Source organism: Ranitomeya imitator, chromosome 6 (genome assembly GCF_032444005.1).
Source record: "Ranitomeya imitator isolate aRanImi1 chromosome 6, aRanImi1.pri, whole genome shotgun sequence".
In the NCBI taxonomy this organism is placed as follows: domain Eukaryota; kingdom Metazoa; phylum Chordata; class Amphibia; order Anura; family Dendrobatidae; genus Ranitomeya; species Ranitomeya imitator.
Window position 1 is genome coordinate 12753579 of NC_091287.1, and position 19386 is coordinate 12772964.

Genomic DNA, 19386 nt, shown 5'->3' on the forward strand with positions numbered 1-19386 from the left:
CTCGGGTAACTCGTTCTGCTGTCTTATGCACAGTGATACATACAGGATGGAGGAGGGTTACAGGCCGGAGATGAGCTCACTGACTGATCTCAAGTAACTTGTTCTGCTGTCTTATGCACAGTGATACATACAGGATAGAGAGGGGTTACAAAGCAGAGATGAGCTCACTGGCTGATCTCAAGTAACTTGTTCTGCAGTCTTATGCACAGTGATACATACAGGATGGAGGAGGGTTACAGAGCAGAGGTGTTCTCACTGACTGATCTCAGGTAACTCATTCTGCAGTCTTATGCACAGTGATACATACAGGATGAAGAAGCCAAGCGCCTAGTAATGTTGCTGTGTAACCCTATAAACCTGCTCCTGTCTAGAATGCCTTCATGTCCTGTAAGGATTTTCTTTGTCTCCTTTTGCACCAGATCATAAAGACACTGGAATTGCTTCCCATCCCCAATAAGAACATGCTGGAGGAGAGCAAGATTCTCCCCATCATCCAGCGATGGGCGCAGACCAAGACGGCCATACCGCAGCTGAGCGAAGGTGACGGCTACTCCAGCGAGAACACGTCCCGTGCCCACACCCCCCTCAATACTCCTGTGAACAACCCCGACCCTGCTGCGAAGCTGAGTGTGGAGATGGAGGGAGAGACCCCCAAGAAGTTGATCCTGCGCAGACTGAAGATCATCAGCGAGAACAGCATGGACAGCGCCATGTCTGACCCTGCCAGCGAGCTCGAGGTGAAGGAAGTGCCGGCTAAGCCTGAGGCGCAGGCCGCCGAGGAGCAGAAGAACGGCCACCAGCACAAAGACGACGTGAAAGCAGAAGACATCCCACCATCGGAGGAGCCGTCACCTCCTTCCATCAAGGCCGATGACGAGTCCACAGCTGGAATAGAGACCTCGGAAACTGAAACCAAGGAGACCACCAAAGCAGAAGAGACCCCATCCCAGGACGAGGAGGAAGGTGTATCCGATGTAGAAAGCGAGCGCAGCCAGGAACCCACCGACAAGATGCTGGATATGAGCGAGCTCGCCAACAAGCTGCTGGATGGCTGGAAGGATCTAAAGGTAGGAAAGTGGCGCCCACATCGGGGGCTCACAACTCTGCTTCTGCCTGAGAGCCGCTGACGTACGCTCCGCACCGTGCTCACTATTGGGGTAAATCAGAGCCGGGGTCTATGGTGATAAATTATCTGGGAACGAGTCTAGGGTCAGGCTTCGGGGTGCAGACAGACGGCGGGGGGAGATTACACAGGGTGGGGTCTGCACTCTGGCACCCTTCTCCTGGGACATCTCACCCCATCTCTCTGCTCTTTTATGTAGGAAGTTTATCGGATCCCAAAGAAATCCCAAGTGGAGAAGGAGAACAGTAAGTACCAACCCGCCCCATAATCAGCACCCACAGCCCTAAGACTGTTATCCTCACCCACATCTCCAGACTCACCGCCATCACAGTCACTGCCCACTCCTCTATTATCATCATATTCACTGCACACTCCTCTATTCTCATCACAGTCACCTGAAACTCCTCTATTATCATCAGTCACCGCACACTCCTCTATTCTCATCACAGTCACCTGAAACTCCTCTATTATCATCAGTCATTGCACACTCCTTTATTATCATCAGTCACCGCACACTCCTTTATTATCATCACAGTCACTGCACACTCCTCTATTATCACAGTCACTGGACACTCCTCTATTATCATCAGTCACTGCACACGCCTCTATTATCATCACAGTCACTGCACACGCCTCTATTATCATCACAGTCACCGCACACTCCTCTATTATCATCACAGTCACTGCACACTCCTCTATTATCATCACAGTCACTGCACACGCCTCTATTATCATCACAGTCACCGCACACTCCTCTATTATCATCAGTCACTGCACACGCCTCTATTATCACAGTCACTGCACACTCCTCTATTATCATCAGTCACTGCACACTCCTCTATTCTCATCAGTCACCGCACACTCCTCTATTCTCATCAGTCACTGCACACTCCTCTATTCTCATCAGTCACCGCACACTCCTCTATTCTCATCAGTCACCGCACACTCCTCTATTCTCATCAGTCACCGGAAACTCCTCTATTATCATCAGTCACCGCACACTCCTCTATTATCATCAGTCACTGCACACTCCTCTATTCTCATCACAGTCACCGCACACTCCTCTATTATCATCACAGTCACTGCACACTCCTCTATTATCATCACAGTCACCGCACACTCCTCTATGATCATCACAGTCACCGCACACTCCTCTATTATCATCAGTCACTGCACACTCCTCTATTATCATCAGTCACTGCACACTCCTCTATTCTCATCACAGTCACCGCACACTCCTCTATTCTCATCACAGTCACCGCACACTCCTCTATTCTCATCAGTCACCGCACACTCCTCTATTCTCATCACAGTCACCGCACACTCCTCTATGATCATCACAGTCACCGCACACTCCTCTATTATCATCACAGTCACTGCACACTCCTCTATTCTCATCACAGTCACCGCACACTCCTCTATTAGCATCACAGTCACTGCACACTCCTCTATTCTCATCACAGTCACCGCACACACTCCTCTATTATCATCACAGTCACCGGAAACTCCTCTATTATCATCAGTCACCGCACACTCCTCTATTATCATCACAGTCACCGCACACTCCTCTATTATCATAGTCACTGCCCACTCCTCTATTATCATAGTCACTGCCCACTCCTCTATTATCATAGTCACCGCACACTCCTCTATAATCATCACAGTCACTGCACACTCCTCTATTCTCATCACAGTCACCGCACACTCCTCTATTAGCATCACAGTCACTGCACACTCCTCTATTCTCATCACAGTCACTGCACACTCCTCTATTATCATCACAGTCACCGGAAACTCCTCTATTATCATCAGTCACCGCACACTCCTCTATTATCATCAGTCACTGCACACTCCTCTATTATCATCACAGTCACTGCACACTCCTCTATTCTCATCACAGTCACCGCACACTCCTCTATTATCATCACAGTCACTGCACACTCCTCTATTATCATCACAGTCACCGGAAACTCCTCTATTATCATCAGTCACCGCACACTCCTCTATTATCATCAGTCACTGCACACTCCTCTATTATCATCACAGTCACCGCACACTCCTCTATTATCATCAGTCACCGCACACTCCTCTATTATCATCACAGTCACTGCACACTCCTCTATTATCATCACAGTCACCGCACACTCCTCTATTATCATAGTCACTGCCCACTCCTCTATTATCATCAGTCACTGCACACTCCTCTATTATCATAGTCACTGCCCACTCCTCTATTAGCATCACAGTCACTGCACACTCCTCTATTCTCATCACAGTCACTGCACACTCCTCTATTATCATCACAGTCACCGGAAACTCCTCTATTATCATCAGTCACCGCACACTCCTCTATTATCATCAGTCACTGCACACTCCTCTATTATCATCACAGTCACCGCACACTCCTCTATTATCATCAGTCACCGCACACTCCTCTATTATCATCACAGTCACTGCACACTCCTCTATTATCATCACAGTCACCGCACACTCCTCTATTATCATAGTCACTGCCCACTCCTCTATTATCATCAGTCACTGCACACTCCTCTATTATCATAGTCACTGCCCACTCCTCTATTATCATCACAGTCACTGCCCACTCCTCTATTATCATCACAGTCACTGAACACACCTCTATTATCATAGTCACTGCCCACTCCTCTATTATCATCACAGTCACCGCACACTCCTCTATTCCCATCACAGTCACCGGAAACTCCTCTATTATCATCAGTCACCGCACACTCCTCTATTATCATAGTCACTGCCCACTCCTCTATTATCATCACAGTCACTGCCCACTCCTCTATTATCATCACAGTCACTGAACACACCTCTATTATCATAGTCACTGCCCACTCCTCTATTATCATCACAGTCACCGCACACTCCTCTATTCTCATCACAGTCACCGGAAACTCCTCTATTATCATCAGTCACCGCACACTCCTCTATTATCATCAGTCACTGCACACTCCTCTATTCTCATCACAGTCACCGCACACTCCTCTATTCTCATCACAGTCACCGCACACTCCTCTATTATCATCAGTCACCGCACACTCCTCTATTATCAGTCACCGCACACTCCTCTATTATCACAGTCACCGCACACTCCTCTATTATCATCACAGTCACCGCACACTCCTCTATTATCATCACAGTCACCGCACACTCCTCTATTATCATCACAGTCACCGCACACTCCTCTATTATCATCACAGTCACTGCACACTCCTCTATTATCATCACAGTCACCGCACACTCCTCTATTATCATCACAGTCACTGCACACTCCTCTATTCTCATCACAGTCACCGCACACTCCTCTATTAGCATCACAGTCACTGCACACTCCTCTATTCTCATCACAGTCACCGCACACTCCTCTATTATCATCACAGTCACCGGAAACTCCTCTATTATCATCAGTCACCGCACACTCCTCTATTATCATCACAGTCACCGCACACTCCTCTATTATCATAGTCACTGCCCACTCCTCTATTATCATCACAGTCACTGAACACACCTCTATTATCATAGTCACTGCCCACTCCTCTATTATCATAGTCACTGCCCACTCCTCTATTATCATCACAGTCACTGCACACTCCTCTATTATCATCACAGTCACCGCACACTCCTCTATTCTCATCACAGTCATCGCACACTCCTCTATTCTCATCACAGTCATCGCACACTCCTCTATTCTCATCACAGTCACCGCACACTCCTCTATTATCATCACAGTCACTGCACACTCCTCTATTATCATCACAGTCACCGCACACTCCTCTATTCTCATCACAGTCATCGCACACTCCTCTATTATCATCAGTCACTGCACACTCCTCTATTATCATCACAGTCACCGCACACCCCTCTATTATCATCACAGTCACCGCACACCCCTCTATTTTCATCACAGTCACTGCACACTCCTCTATTCTCATCACAGTCACTGGACACTCCTCTATTCTCATTAGTCACTGCACACTCCTCTATTATCATCACAGTCACCGCACACTCCTCTATTCTCATCACAGTCACTGGACACCCCTCTATTCTCATTAGTCACTGCACACTCCTCTATTATCATCACAGTCACCGCACACTCCTCTATTATCATCACAGTCACCGCACACTCCTCTATTATCATCACAGTCACCGCACACTCCTCTATTCTCATCAGTCACTGGACATCCCTCTATTCTCATCACAGTCACCGCACACTCCTCTATTATCATCACAGTCACCGCACACCCCTCTATTATCATCACAGTCACCGCACACCCCTCTATTATCATCACAGTCACTGCACACTCCTCTATTATCATAGTCACTGCCCACTCCTCTATTATCAGTCACTGCCCACTCCTCTATTATCATCACAGTCACTGGACATCCCTCTATTCTCATCACAGTCACCGCACACTCCTCTATTCTCATCACAGTCACCGCACACTCCTCTATTATCATCACAGTCACCGCACACTCCTCTATTATCATCACAGTCACCGCACACCCCTCTATTATCATCACAGTCACCGCACACTCCTCTATTATCATCACAGTCACCGCACACTCCTCTATTATCATCACAGTCACCGCACACTCCTCTATTATCATCACAGTCACCGCACACTCCTCTATTATCATCACAGTCACCGCACACCCCTCTATTATCATCACAGTCACCGCACACTCCTCTATTATCATCACAGTCACCGCACACGCCTCTATTCTCATCACAGTCACTGGACATCCCTCTATTCTCATCACAGTCACCGCACACTCCTCTATTATCATCACAGTCACCGCACACTCCTCTATTATCATCACAGTCACCGCACACTCCTCTATTATCATCACAGTCACCGCACACTCCTCTATTATCATCACAGTCACCGCACACTCCTCTATTATCACAGTCACCGCACACCCCTCAACTATCATCACAGTCACCGCACACCCCTCTATTATCATCACAGTCACCGCACACTCCTCTATTGCCAGTCACCGTTGTCGCACTCGCATACACGGTGGCTTCTCTGCTGTCACTATGTGATGATCATGGCGTCTTGCGCGTCTCCTGCTCCACAGATGACCGCTGGAGAGACCCCTCTAGTGGAGGTTACCAGACTCCGACCTCCAAGATCCCGGGCCGGGAGCGGGACTCTGATCGGCAGAGCCAGAAGAAGCGCAAGAAATCCCCATCGCCACCGTCCTTCTATGAGCGCAGCGCAAAGAGAGGAGAGGACAGGTGAGTGCAGCGCGGCCGACGTGTTACTGCAGCCTAAACAAGGGGTTAATCCCGGGAACACGAGGATCATGGGGCATCACAGAATCACGGGGGGATCACAGAATCGCTGGAAGGAAGTGAGATGGCAGAGTGTAAAACACTAATCCCATCCAGTGCTGCATTCTAGTGTCCAATCCTCTGTTTACACCCAGAGCTTCATACTAGTGTCATATCCTCTGTTCACACCCAGAGCTGCCCACTAGTGTCGTATCCTCTGTTCACACCCAGCGCTGTATACTAGTGTCCTATCCTCAGTTCACACCCAGAGCTGCCCACTAGTGTCATATCCTCTGTTCACACCCAGAGCTGCCCATTAGTGTCATGTCATCTGTTCACACCCAGAGCTGCCACTAGTGTCGTAACCTCTGTTCACACCCAGAGCTGCCACTAGTGTCGTATCCTCTGTTCACACCCAGAGCTGTCCACTAGGGTCGTATCTTCTGTTCACACCCAGAGCTGCCCACTAGTGCCTTATCCTCCATTGGTGCAGCTCTGGGTGTATCTGGAGACGTGATATAGTCGCCTTCCTCGTGTTTCGGCAGGTATGACACCCCGGCCTCCTCTAAGAAGAAGGGCCGCCTGCAGGATCGGAACAAGCTGTCCACCGAGGAGCGCAGGAAGCTGTTTGAGCAGGAGGTGGCGCAGAGGGAGGCGCAGAAGCAGCAGCAGCAGATGCAGAGCATTGGCATCACGTCCCCCCTACCCTACGACTCCATGGCCTACGGTGGCCAGATCCCCCCACCCTTCGTCACGTACCCACAGGGATACCCCATCCAGTCCTATGTGGATCCCACCAACCCTAATATGGGTAAAGTCCTGTTACCGACTCCACCTCCCCTGGAATCAGTGACGTCCCCCAACAGCTATGACACTTCCCAGGCCCTGGTGGTGAACCCGGCCATGCTCACCCCTCAGCCGGTGACCGTAGTCCAGCACGTGCCGGACCCCATGGACGTCCCCGCACAGCAGTATGTAGCCCAACCCGAGCCAATGGTCCCCCAAGAAACCAGTGTGACTGTAATGCCGGTACCGGCCCCCAGTTCCATCCCCGCACAGACCTATAGTGTGTGGGACCCCAACCAGCAAGCGGTGGCAGTGCCGCAGCATCAGACTCAGCCTCAGTACCCGGCAGCCCCTGCCCAGCCGGCAATCTACTACCCCGGGCAGGCCTGCCCCACCGTCTATGGAGTGCCCACCGCCTACACACAGACAACACAACCGATGGTGCAGGTAGGTGACCATCCTCGTACCGCCTCACAGCTGAGGGTCTGTTACACTGCTATCCAGTTTAGGCAGTGCTGTGTGAGGTTTGATTCACTGTGACAACCCCTCAGTTGTGAGCAGTCCTGATCCCTTGATATCTTGCTTTGTTTCTCTGCCCCCATTGTTACGTCGCAGTCCTCAGGTTGTTTTTTCGTGTTCTCGCCACGACCGTGAATGGTGCCAGGACCCATGGGCTGGTGGTCCGTCACAGTGGGCATGTAACCTGGCACATGGACACCGTATAAGAGGGCAACCCGTCCTCCACCCATGGGGGTCGACGCTAAGTCTCCGCTGTTATTACAGAGCTACACGCAGCCCGGGTTGCAGTTTATGCCGGGGCAGCAGATCTACGCTCCGCACCCACCAGGGGTCGTCATTCAGCAGGCACCTCCAGTGGCGGCCATCGTTCCTCCTGGGCAGCCGCCGCCTTTGCAGCAGGTAGGTAGTCGTCTCCATTCATGGAGACCCCTCCTGTGGTGACTCTTCTTCTCATGTGTTGTTTGTGGCTTTTTCAGCCGGAGATGGGAATGGCTCCCCCCAACGGCATCATGGACCTTCCACCGCCTTCCCCTCCGAAACCCAAAACCATTGTCCTCCCACCCAGCTGGAAGACGGCGCGGGACCCCGAGGGCAAAATCTATTATTACCATGTAATAACCAGGTGAGTGACGGGCATTTATCAGACAGGTGCGGGGGGAGGGGGAGGGTGGGACTGAGACCGAAGGAAAACATCTGCGAGGGTGCCATGTAACAGACCCTCAGCTGTGAGAAGTATCTGCCTTCAGCCTTACTGTGGCAGGAAACATGTTATGTCTCACCCGACTCCTCTGGCTGTCCAGACAGACGCAGTGGGATCCACCGTCCTGGGACAGCCCCGGGGAAGAAGGACTGGGCATGGACCACGAGGCCGAAATGGACCTGGGAACGCCGACCTATGACGAGAACCCAATGAAGGTAATCGAGAGCCCGATACACAGTGACGCACCCCCTCCATATAACTGCAGTGTGGCCCCATACAGTGACGCACCCCCTCCATATAACTGCAGTGTGGCCCCATACACAGTGACGCACCCCCTCCATATAACTGCAGTGTGGCCCTATACAGTGACGCACCCCCTCCATATAACTGCAGTGTGGCCCCATACACAGTGACGCACCCCCTCCATATAACTGCAGTGTGGCCCCATACAGTGACGCACCCCCTCCATATAACTGCAGTGTGGCCCCATACAGTGACGCACCCCCTCCATATAACTGCAGTGTGGCCCCATACACAGTGACGCACCCCCTCCATATAACTGCAGTGTGGCCCCATACACAGTGACGCACCCCCTCCATATAACTGCAGTGTGGCCCCATACAGTGACGCACCCCCTCCATATAACTGCAGTGTGGCCCTATACAGTGACGCACCCCCTCCATATAACTGCAGTGTGGCCCTATACAGTGACGCACCCCCTCCATATAACTGCAGTGTGGCCCCATACACAGTGACGCACCCCCTCCATATAACTGCAGTGTGGCCCCATACAGTGACGCACCCCCTCCATATAACTGCAGTGTGGCCCCATACAGTGACGCACCCCCTCCATATAACTGCAGTGTGGCCCTATACAGTGACGCACCCCCTCCATATAACTGCAGTGTGGCCCTATACAGTGACGCACCCCCTCCATATAACTGCAGTGTGGCCCCATACAGTGACGCACCCCCTCCATATAACTGCAGTTTGGCCCCATACACAGTGACGCACCCCCTCCATATAACTGCAGTGTGGCCCCATACAGTGACGCACCCCCTCCATATAACTGCAGTGTGGCCCCATACACAGTGACGCACCCCCTCCATATAACTGCAGTGTGGCCCTATACACAGTGACGCACCCCCTCCATATAACTGCAGTGTGGCCCCATACAGTGACGCAACCCCTCAATATAACTGCAGTGTGGCCCTATACAGTGACGCACCCCCTCCATATAACTGCAGTGTGGCCCCATACACAGTGACGCACCCCCTCCATATAACTGCAATGTGGCCCTATACAGTGACGCACCCCCTCCATATAACTGCAGTGTGTCCCTATACACAGTGACGCACCCCCTCCATATAACTGCAGTGTGGCCCTATACACAGTGACGCACCCCCTCCATATAACTGCAGTGTGGCCCCATACAGTGACGCACCCCCTCCATATAACTGCAGTGTGGCCCCATACAGTGACGCACCCCCTCCATATAACTGCAGTGTGGCCCTATACACAGTGACGCACCCCCTCCATATAACTGCAGTGTGGCCCCATACACAGTGACGCACCCCCTCCATATAACTGCAGTGTGGCCCCATACACAGTGACGCACCCCCTCCATATAACTGCAGTGTGGCCCTATACAGTGACGCACCCCCTCCATATAACTGCAGTGTGGCCCCATACAGTGACGCACCCCCTCCATATAACTGCAGTGTGGCCCCATACAGTGACGCACCCCCTCCATATAACTGCAGTGTGGCCCTATACAGTGACGCACCCCCTCCATATAACTGCAGTGTGGCCCCATACAGTGACGCACCCCCTCCATATAACTGCAGTGTGGCCCCATACAGTGACGCACCCCCTCCATATAACTGCAGTGTGGCCCTATACACAGTGACGCACCCCCTCCATATAACTGCAGTGTGACCCTATACAGTGACGCACCCCCTCCATATAACTGCAGTGTGGCCCCATACAGTGACGCACCCCCTCCATATAACTGCAGTGTGGCCCCATACAGTGACGCACCCCCTCCATATAACTGCAGTGTGGCCCTATACACAGTGACGCACCCCCTCCATATAACTGCAGTGTGGCCCTATACAGTGACGCACCCCCTCCATATAACTGCAGTGTGGCCCTATACAGTGACGCACCCCCTCCATATAACTGCAGTGTGGCCCCATACAGTGACGCACCCCCTCCATATAACTGCAGTGTGGCCCCATACAGTGACGCACCCCCTCCATATAACTGCAGTGTGGCCCTATACAGTGACGCACCCCCTCCATATAACTGCAGTGTGGCCCCATACAGTGACGCACCCCCTCCATATAACTGCAGTGTGGCCCTATACAGTGACGCACCCCCTCCATATAACTGCAGTGTGGCCCCATACAGTGACGCACCCCCTCCATATAACTGCAGTGTGGCCCTATACAGTGACGCACCCCCTCCATATAACTGCAGTGTGGCCCCATACAGTGACGCACCCCCTCCATATAACTGCAGTGTGGCCCCATACAGTGACGCACCCCCTCCATGTAACTGCAGCGTGGCCCCATACAGTGACGCACCCCCTCCATATAACTGCAGTGTGGCCCCATACAGTGACGCACCCCCTCCATATAACTGCAGTGTGGCCCTATACAGTGACGCACCCCCTCCATATAACTGCAGTTTGGCCCCATACAGTGACGCACCGCCTCCATATAACTGCAGTGTGGCCCTATACAGTGACGCACCCCCTCCATATAACTGCAGTTTGGCCCCATACACAGTGACGCACCCCCTGCATATAACTGCAGTGTGGCCCTATACAGTGACGCACCCCCTCCATATAACTGCAATGTGGCCCTATACAGTGACGCACCCCCTCCATATAACTGCAGTGTGGCCCCATACAGTGACGCACCCCCTCCATATAACTGCAATGTGGCCCTATACAGTGACGCACCCCCTCCATATAACTGCAGTGTGGCCCCATACAGTGACGCACCCCCTCCATATAACTGCAATGTGGCCCTATACAGTGACGCACCCCCTCCATATAACTGCAGTGTGGCCCTATACAGTGACGCACCCCCTCCATATAACTGCAGTGTGGCCCTATACAGTGACGCACCGCCTCCTTATAACTGCAGTGTGGCCCCATACAGTGACGCACCCCCTCCATATAACTGCAGTGTGGCCCTATACAGTGACACACCCCCTCCATATAACTGCAGTGTGGCCCCATACACAGTGACGCACCCCCTCCATATAACTGCAGTGTGGCCCTACACAGTGACGCACCCCCTCCATATAACTGCAGTGTGGCCCTATACAGTGACGCACCCCCTCCATATAACTGCAGTGTGGCCCTATACAGTGACGCACCCCCTCCATATAACTGCAGTGTGGCCCCATACAGTGACGCACCCCCTCCATATAACTGCAGTTTGGCCCCATACACAGTGACGCACCCCCTCCATATAACTGCAGTGTGGCCCCATACAGTGACGCACCCCCTCCATATAACTGCAGTGTGGCCCCATACACAGTGACGCACCCCCTCCATATAACTGCAGTGTGGCCCTATACACAGTGACGCACCCCCTCCATATAACTGCAGTGTGGCCCCATACACAGTGACGCACCCCCTCCATATAACTGCAGTGTGGCCCCATACAGTGACGCACCCCCTCCATATAACTGCAGTGTGGCCCCATACAGTGACGCACCCCCTCCATATAACTGCAGTGTGGCCCCATACAGTGACGCACCCCCTCCATATAACTGCAGTGTGGCCCCATACACAGTGACGCACCCCCTCCATATAACTGCAGTGTGGCCCCATACAGTGACGCACCCCCTCCATATAACTGCAGTGTGGCCCCATACAGTGACGCACCCCCTCCATATAACTGCAGTGTGGCCCTATACAGTGACGCACCCCCTCCATATAACTGCAGTGTGGCCCCATACAGTGACGCACCCCCTCCATATAACTGCAGTGTGGCCCCATACAGTGACGCACCCCCTCCATATAACTGCAGTGTGGCCCTATACAGTGACGCACCCCCTCCATATAACTGCAGTGTGGCCCCATACAGTGACGCACCCCCTCCATATAACTGCAGTTTGGCCCCATACACAGTGACGCACCCCCTCCATATAACTGCAGTGTGGCCCCATACAGTGACGCACCCCCTCCATATAACTGCAGTGTGGCCCCATACACAGTGACGCACCCCCTCCATATAACTGCAGTGTGGCCCTATACAGTGACGCACCCCCTCCATATAACTGCAGTGTGGCCCCATACAGTGACGCACCCCCTCCATATAACTGCAGTGTGGCCCCATACACAGTGACGCACCCCCTCCATATAACTGCAGTGTGGCCCCATACAGTGACGCACCCCCTCAATATAACTGCAGTGTGGCCCTATACAGTGACGCACCCCCTCCATATAACTGCAGTGTGGCCCCATACACAGTGACGCACCCCCTCCATATAACTGCAGTGTGGCCCCATACAGTGACGCACCCCCTCCATATAACTGCAGTGTGGCCCCATACAGTGACGCACCCCCTCCATATAACTGCAGTGTGGCCCCATACACAGTGACCCACCCCCTCCATATAACTGCAGTGTGGCCCCATACAGTGACGCACCCCCTCCATATAACTGCAGTGTGGCCCCATACACAGTGACGCACCCCCTCCATATAACTGCAATGTGGCCCTATACAGTGACGCACCCCCTCCATATAACTGCAGTGTGGCCCTATACACAGTGACGCACCCCCTCCATATAACTGCAGTGTGGCCCTATACAGTGACGCACTCCCTCCATATAACTGCAGTGTGGCCCTATACACAGTGACGCACCCCCTCCATATAACTGCAGTGTGGCCCCATACACAGTGACGCACCCCCTCCATATAACTGCAGTGTGGCCTCATACAGTGACGCACCCCCTCCATATAACTGCAGTGTGGCCTCATACACAGTGACGCACCCCCTCCATATAACTGCAGTGTGGCCCCATACACAGTGACGCACCCCCTCCATATAACTGCAGTGTGGCCCCATACAGTGACGCACCCCCTCCATATAACTGCAGTGTGGCCCCATACACAGTGACGCACCCCCTCCATATAACTGCAGTGTGGCCCCATACAGTGACGCACCCCCTCCATATAACTGCAGTGTGGCCCCATACAGTGACGCACCCCCTCCATATAACTGCAGTGTGGCCCCATACAGTGACGCACCCCCTCCATATAACTGCAGTGTGGCCCTATACAGTGACGCACCCCCTCCATATAACTGCAGTGTGGCCCTATACACAGTGACGCACCCCCTCCATATAACTGCAGTGTGGCCCCATACAGTGACGCACCCCCTCCATATAACTGCAGTGTGGCCCTATACAGTGACGCACCCCCTCCATATAACTGCAGTGTGGCCCCATACAGTGACGCACCCCCTCCATATAACTGCAGTGTGGCCCTATACACAGTGACGCACCCCCTCCATATAACTGCAGTGTGGCCCTATACACAGTGACGCACCCCCTCCATATAACTGCAGTGTGGCCCCATACAGTGACGCACCCCCTCCATATAACTGCAGTGTGGCCCTATACAGTGACGCACCCCCTCCATATAACTGCAGTGTGGCCCTATACACAGTGACGCACCCCCTCCATATAACTGCAGTGTGGCCCCATACAGTGACGCACCCCCTCCATATAACTGCAGTGTGGCCCTATACAGTGACGCACCCCCTCCATATAACTGCAGTGTGGCCCTATACAGTGACGCACCCCCTCCATATAACTGCAGTGTGGCCCCATACAGTGACGCACCCCCTCCATATAACTGCAGTGTGGCCCCATACAGTGACGCACCCCCTCCATATAACGGCAGTGTGGCCCCATACAGTGACGCACCCCCTCCATATAACGGCAGTGTGGCCCCATACAGTGACGCACCCCCTCCATATAACTGCAGTGTGGCCCTATACACAGTGACGCACCCCCTCCATATAACTGCAGTGTGGCCCTATACACAGTGACGCACCCCCTCCATATAACTGCAGTGTGGCCCCATACAGTGACGCACCCCCTCCATATAACTGCAGTGTGGCCCTATACACAGTGACGCACCCCCTCAATATAACTGCAGTGTGGCCCCATACAGTGACGCACCCCCTCCATATAACTGCAGTGTGGCCCCATACAGTGACGCACCCCCTCCATATAACTGCAGTGTGGCCCTATACAGTGACGCACCCCCTCCATATAACTGCAGTGTGGCCCTATACAGTGACGCACCCCCTCCATATAACTGCAGTGTGGCCCCATACAGTGACGCACCCCCTCCATATAACTGCAGCGTGGCCCTATACACAGTGACGCACCCCCTCCATATAACTGCAGCGTGGCCCCATACAGTGACGCACCCCCTCCATATAACTGCAGCGTGATACCCTCGTGTCTGGGTTTTCTGGCTCTGCCGCAGCTCCTCTCTTCTCCCCCTGCAGAAGTGGCAGGTGACAGATCACCTCTTTAATGTGCCGTCCCCCGGGTCCTCCCGCCGTCCCCCGGGTCCTCCCGCCGTCCCCCGGGTCCTCCCGCCGTCCCCCGGGTCCTCCCGCCGTCCCCCTGGTCCTCCCGCCGTCCCCCGGGTCCTCCCGCCGTCCCCCGGGTCCTCCCGCCGTCCCCCTTGTCCTCCCGCCGTCCCCCTTGTCCTCCCGCCGTCCCCCTTGTCCTCCCGCCGTCCTCCCGCCGGGTCCTCCCGCCGTCCCCCTGGTCCTCCCGCCGTCCCCCGGGTCCTCCCGTCGTCCCCCGGTCCTCCCCTGCCTGATGACCTGACGGAGTGGAGCTGAAGCCGCACGGGTGCTCCACACTGCATCACAGGGAAGAGGGTAAATAGCCGGTGCTGCCGAGGAATTACGGTGATGGGAAGGGGGTCACCACGAATCTGCAAAGGAATTGCCGGGAGAGAACCTCGCCACCCATCTTTCCCACATCCCTGCAGGTCTTCTAGTTCCTGCAGATAGGGAAGACAGGGTGACACCTTATGAGCTGCCGTTAGCTTTTCCCCCCACCGATGGGCACCCAGCTCTCTTATCTTCCTGAGCGGCAAATGTCTTCTGCCCCTTTAAGGGTGATGTGTCCTTTGTGGGCAGCTGCCAGGAGCGGTCACTGGCTGCAGGGAGCTGGGGCCATGGCCTGTAATCAGAGGAGGTGAGCGGCCGCCGCGGTGCGCTGCCAGATCCTGAATCAGCTGCGGCCTCTGAGGTCTGCGCTGCCGTCTCCTCCGCCTGCTGCAGTCTGTGGACCACGAGTGACGCTGCTGTACGGTGCCAGATACTGACAATGGGGAGAAAAGCAAGTTCCCCCCTCCTCCAGGTCTGTGCTCTGCAGTTGCCCCATATAACCCCTGGGGGGCGCAGTAACGCAGGCCTTTGTGAGGCGTCTTCTCGGGCCCCCTCCAGGCTGGCAGCTCCTTATTACCACGTCTCCCTCCTTGTGGCGAATCCTGCAGAACGTCCCAGACCGGCGCTCACAAACTGTAAACCAGGAGTGGGGAACGTTTCCCCTTCCCCGAGCCGTCACCGGCCACTTCCCCAATTAAAGCCTGGGCTGTAATTAGTGCTGACGGGACCCCGCTCTTCAATAAGACCCCCGACATCTTCATAAACAGCGCATTCAGCCTCCCCAGACTGCGGAGCATTTATGAGCCCAAGTACGACATGGAAACGTTTGTTATGGAGGTGCCCGGGGCCGGAGCTGGCTGCCAGCCGCCTGCATATTTACAGCCCCAGCTGTCCGCCATGTGGGCATCCTGCGCAGCAGCGGACAAAGGGCGGCTTGTGTCAGGCTGGGTGACTACCTCCTATAGCTCTGCAGGAGTCTGGGAAAGCTGGGTGATTGCGGAGCTGAATGTTTCCATACGTGACCCCCACTGCTGACCTTTCACCCTCTTATATATGTGCTTCCCTCGTCCACTTTACGGTAACACCCCACCCCACCCCCTTCCATGTCCAGGATGTCTCGGACCCCCAATAGCTAGTTTTTGAGCTGCAGCTCCCCCCTCCCCCCAACTTTTTAACTTATTTATTCTAGTCTTCCAAAAAGGCAAAAACTGCAGAAGCAGATACATCAAGCGAGCTGGCGAAGAGGAGCAAAGAAGTCTTCAGAAAAGAGGTGAGGAGCAGAGCGGCCGCTGCCGGCCCCACAACAGGCACTAGAGCCGCCCCGCTCACACCGCTGCAGGGCTAGTGACAGTGATCGACACAAGTGCTCATACACTGTAACAAACCCTCATCTGTGTGAGCAGGACTTGCTTCCAGATCAGTTTCAGCCTCTGCAAGTAAATCAATTGCTTACAGTAAGCAGAGGCTGGAAATGGAGAGAAGTTTAGATGCAAAACCCAGCAGTTCTGCTTCATTTATATAACCCGGGACCGGCGCTTTAAATTGTAAAACTGCAGCCTCCCGACGTTGCACCGCCGCAGCCTCCCGACGTTGCACCGCCGCAGCCTCCCGACGTTGCGCCGCCGCAGCCCCCCGACGTTGCGCCGCCGCAGCCCCCCGACGTTGCGCCGCCGCAGCCCCCCGACGTTGCGCCGCCGCAGCCCCCCGACGTTGCGCCGCCGCAGCCCCCCGACGTTGCGCCGCCGCAGCCCCCCGACGTTGCGCCGACGCAGCCCCCCGACGTTGCGCCGCCGCAGCCCCCCGACGTTGCGCCGCCGCAGCTCCCCGACGTTGCGCCGCCGCAGCCTCCCGACGTTGCGCTGCTGCCGCTGCAGCCCCCGGCGTTGCACCCCTGCCCCTACCGATGTTGGGCTTTGCAGATGCTGCCGCCTCCTCCTGACGTTGCCGCCTAGGGGTTTTTCTTCTCTATTAATTTCCGCTGCTTTTCCTTCTCTCTTTCCAGATGTCACAGTTCATCGTGCAATGTCTGAACCCTTACAGGAAGCCGGACTGTAAGATTGGGAGGATAAACACAACCGAGGACTTCAAGCACCTGGCACGGAAGGTGCGGCTCTACACAACGGGGGGCGCTCTGCTGCTGTGTATTTCAAGGGGCGCACTCCCCTTATCACATTAATACATGCAAAACTGCTGTAGGAGGCAATACTGTGCCGGCTCTGTGCTGCCCCTTATCCGCCCGCTGGGCCAGTTCTGTCTGCTAGGGGCCCGCTGACAGCAGCGCACAAAGCGGTAGTCATAGTTTGGCAGCATTCACACAGTGCGTGTGCAGTGTACAGGCTGTGAAGCAGCTATGCAAGAAGTCTCCATGTAGAATGTCCCTATGTGTATGCAGCTCGTCATCTGAGTGTGTTTCCTTAATATTCAGTTTTCACAATATTATTATTATTTATTTATATAGCACCACTGATTCCATGGTGCAGTACATGAGAAGGGGTTACATACAAGTTACAGAAACAAACTAACAATTACAGACTGATACAGAGGGGCGAGGACCTTGCGAGGTTACATTCTACAGGATTATGGGGAAGAGACAGTAGGTTGAGGGTTGCAGGAGCTCCAGTGTTGGTGAGGCGGTAGCTCCGGTGTTGGTGAGGCGGTAGCTCCGGTGTTGGTGAGGCGATAGCTCCGGTGTTGGTGAGGCGGTAGCTCCGGTGTTGGTGAGGCGGTAGCTCCGGTGTTGGTGAGGCGGTAGCTCCGGTGTTGGTGAGGCGGTAGCTCCGGTGTTGGTGAGGCGGTAGCTCCGGTGTTGGTGAGGCGGTAGCTCCGGTGTTGGTGAGGCGGTAGCTCCGGTGTTGGTGAGGCGGTAGCTCCGGTGTTGGTGAGGCGGTAGCTCCGGTGTTGGTGAGGCGGTAGCTCCGGTGTTGGTGAGGCGGTAGCTCCGGTGTCGGTGAGGCGGTAGCTCCGGTGTCGGTGAGGCGGTAGCTCCGGTAGTGATGAGTAGGCAGCGGTGTCAGTGCAGGCTGTAGGCTTTCCTGAAGAGATGGGTTTTCAGGTTCCGTCTGAAGGATCCGAATGTGGTTGATAGTCGGACGTGTTGGGGCAGAGAATTCCAGAGGATGGGGGATATTCTGGAGAAGTCTTGGAGGCGATTGGATGAGGAGCGGTTAAGTGTGGAGGAGAGAAGGAGGTCTTGGGAGGACCGGAGATCACGTGAGGGAAGATGTCGGGAGATTAGTTCAGAGATATATGGAGGAGACAGGTTGTGGATGGCTTTGTAGGTCAGAATTAGTAATTAGAACTGGATACGCTGAGGGAATGGGAGCCAGTGAAGAGATTTGCAGAGGGGGAAGTGGAAGAGTAGTGAGGAGAGAGATGAGTTAGTCGGGCAGCAGAGTTAAGGATGGACTGGAGAGGTGCAAGGGTGTTAGCAGGGAGGCCACAGAAAAGGATGTTGCAGTAGTCAAGGCGGGAGATGATGAGGGCATGCACAAGCATTTTAGTAGATTGACGGTTGAGGAAAGGACGGATTCTGGAAATATTTTTGAGCTGGAGGCGACAGGAGGTGGACAGAGCTTGGATGTGCGGTTTGAAGGACAGGGCAGAGTCAAGGGTTACTCCGAGGCAGCGGACTTCCGGTACGGGGGAAAGCGTGATGTCGTTAATTGCAATAGATAGGTCAGGTATGGAAGATCTATGAGATGGAGGAAAGATGATGAGTTCAGATTTGTTCACATTGAGTTTGAGGAAGCGAGAGGAGGAGGAGGAGGATATGGCTGGTAGACACTCCGGGATTCTGGACAGCAGAGAGGTGACGTCTGGGCCAGAGAGGTAGATCTGAGTGTCATCAGCATACAGGTGGAACTGGAATCCATGGGACTTTATGAGTTGTCCTAGGCGAAGTGTATAGATTGAGAAGAGTAGGGGTCCTAGAACAGAGCCTTGGGGGACTCCAACAGAGAGAGGGTGGGATGAGGAGGTAGTGTGGGAGACGCTGAATGTGCGGTTGGAA

The 19386-nt window shown here is 54.1% G+C and overlaps 1 protein-coding gene across 4 annotated transcripts in view; it reads left to right on the top strand.

The window, feature by feature from the left end:
- SETD2 (SET domain containing 2, histone lysine methyltransferase) overlaps positions 1 to 19386 on the top strand; it is a 106821-nt gene that overhangs the window by 84025 nt on the left and 3410 nt on the right. For 3 of the 4 annotated variants that reach the window (XM_069729149.1, XM_069729146.1, XM_069729145.1), the window contains 9 exons: positions 420 to 1067; positions 1323 to 1368; positions 6233 to 6392; positions 6974 to 7661; positions 7998 to 8132; positions 8210 to 8355; positions 8534 to 8648; positions 16567 to 16647; positions 17380 to 17481. In XM_069729149.1, coding sequence (XP_069585250.1) covers positions 420 to 1067; positions 1323 to 1368; positions 6233 to 6392; positions 6974 to 7661; positions 7998 to 8132; positions 8210 to 8355; positions 8534 to 8648; positions 16567 to 16647; positions 17380 to 17481 — 2121 coding nt within the window. The remainder of the gene's footprint in view (positions 1 to 419; positions 1068 to 1322; positions 1369 to 6232; positions 6393 to 6973; positions 7662 to 7997; positions 8133 to 8209; positions 8356 to 8533; positions 8649 to 16566; positions 16648 to 17379; positions 17482 to 19386) is intronic. The other variant, XM_069729147.1, reaches the window with a different exon arrangement.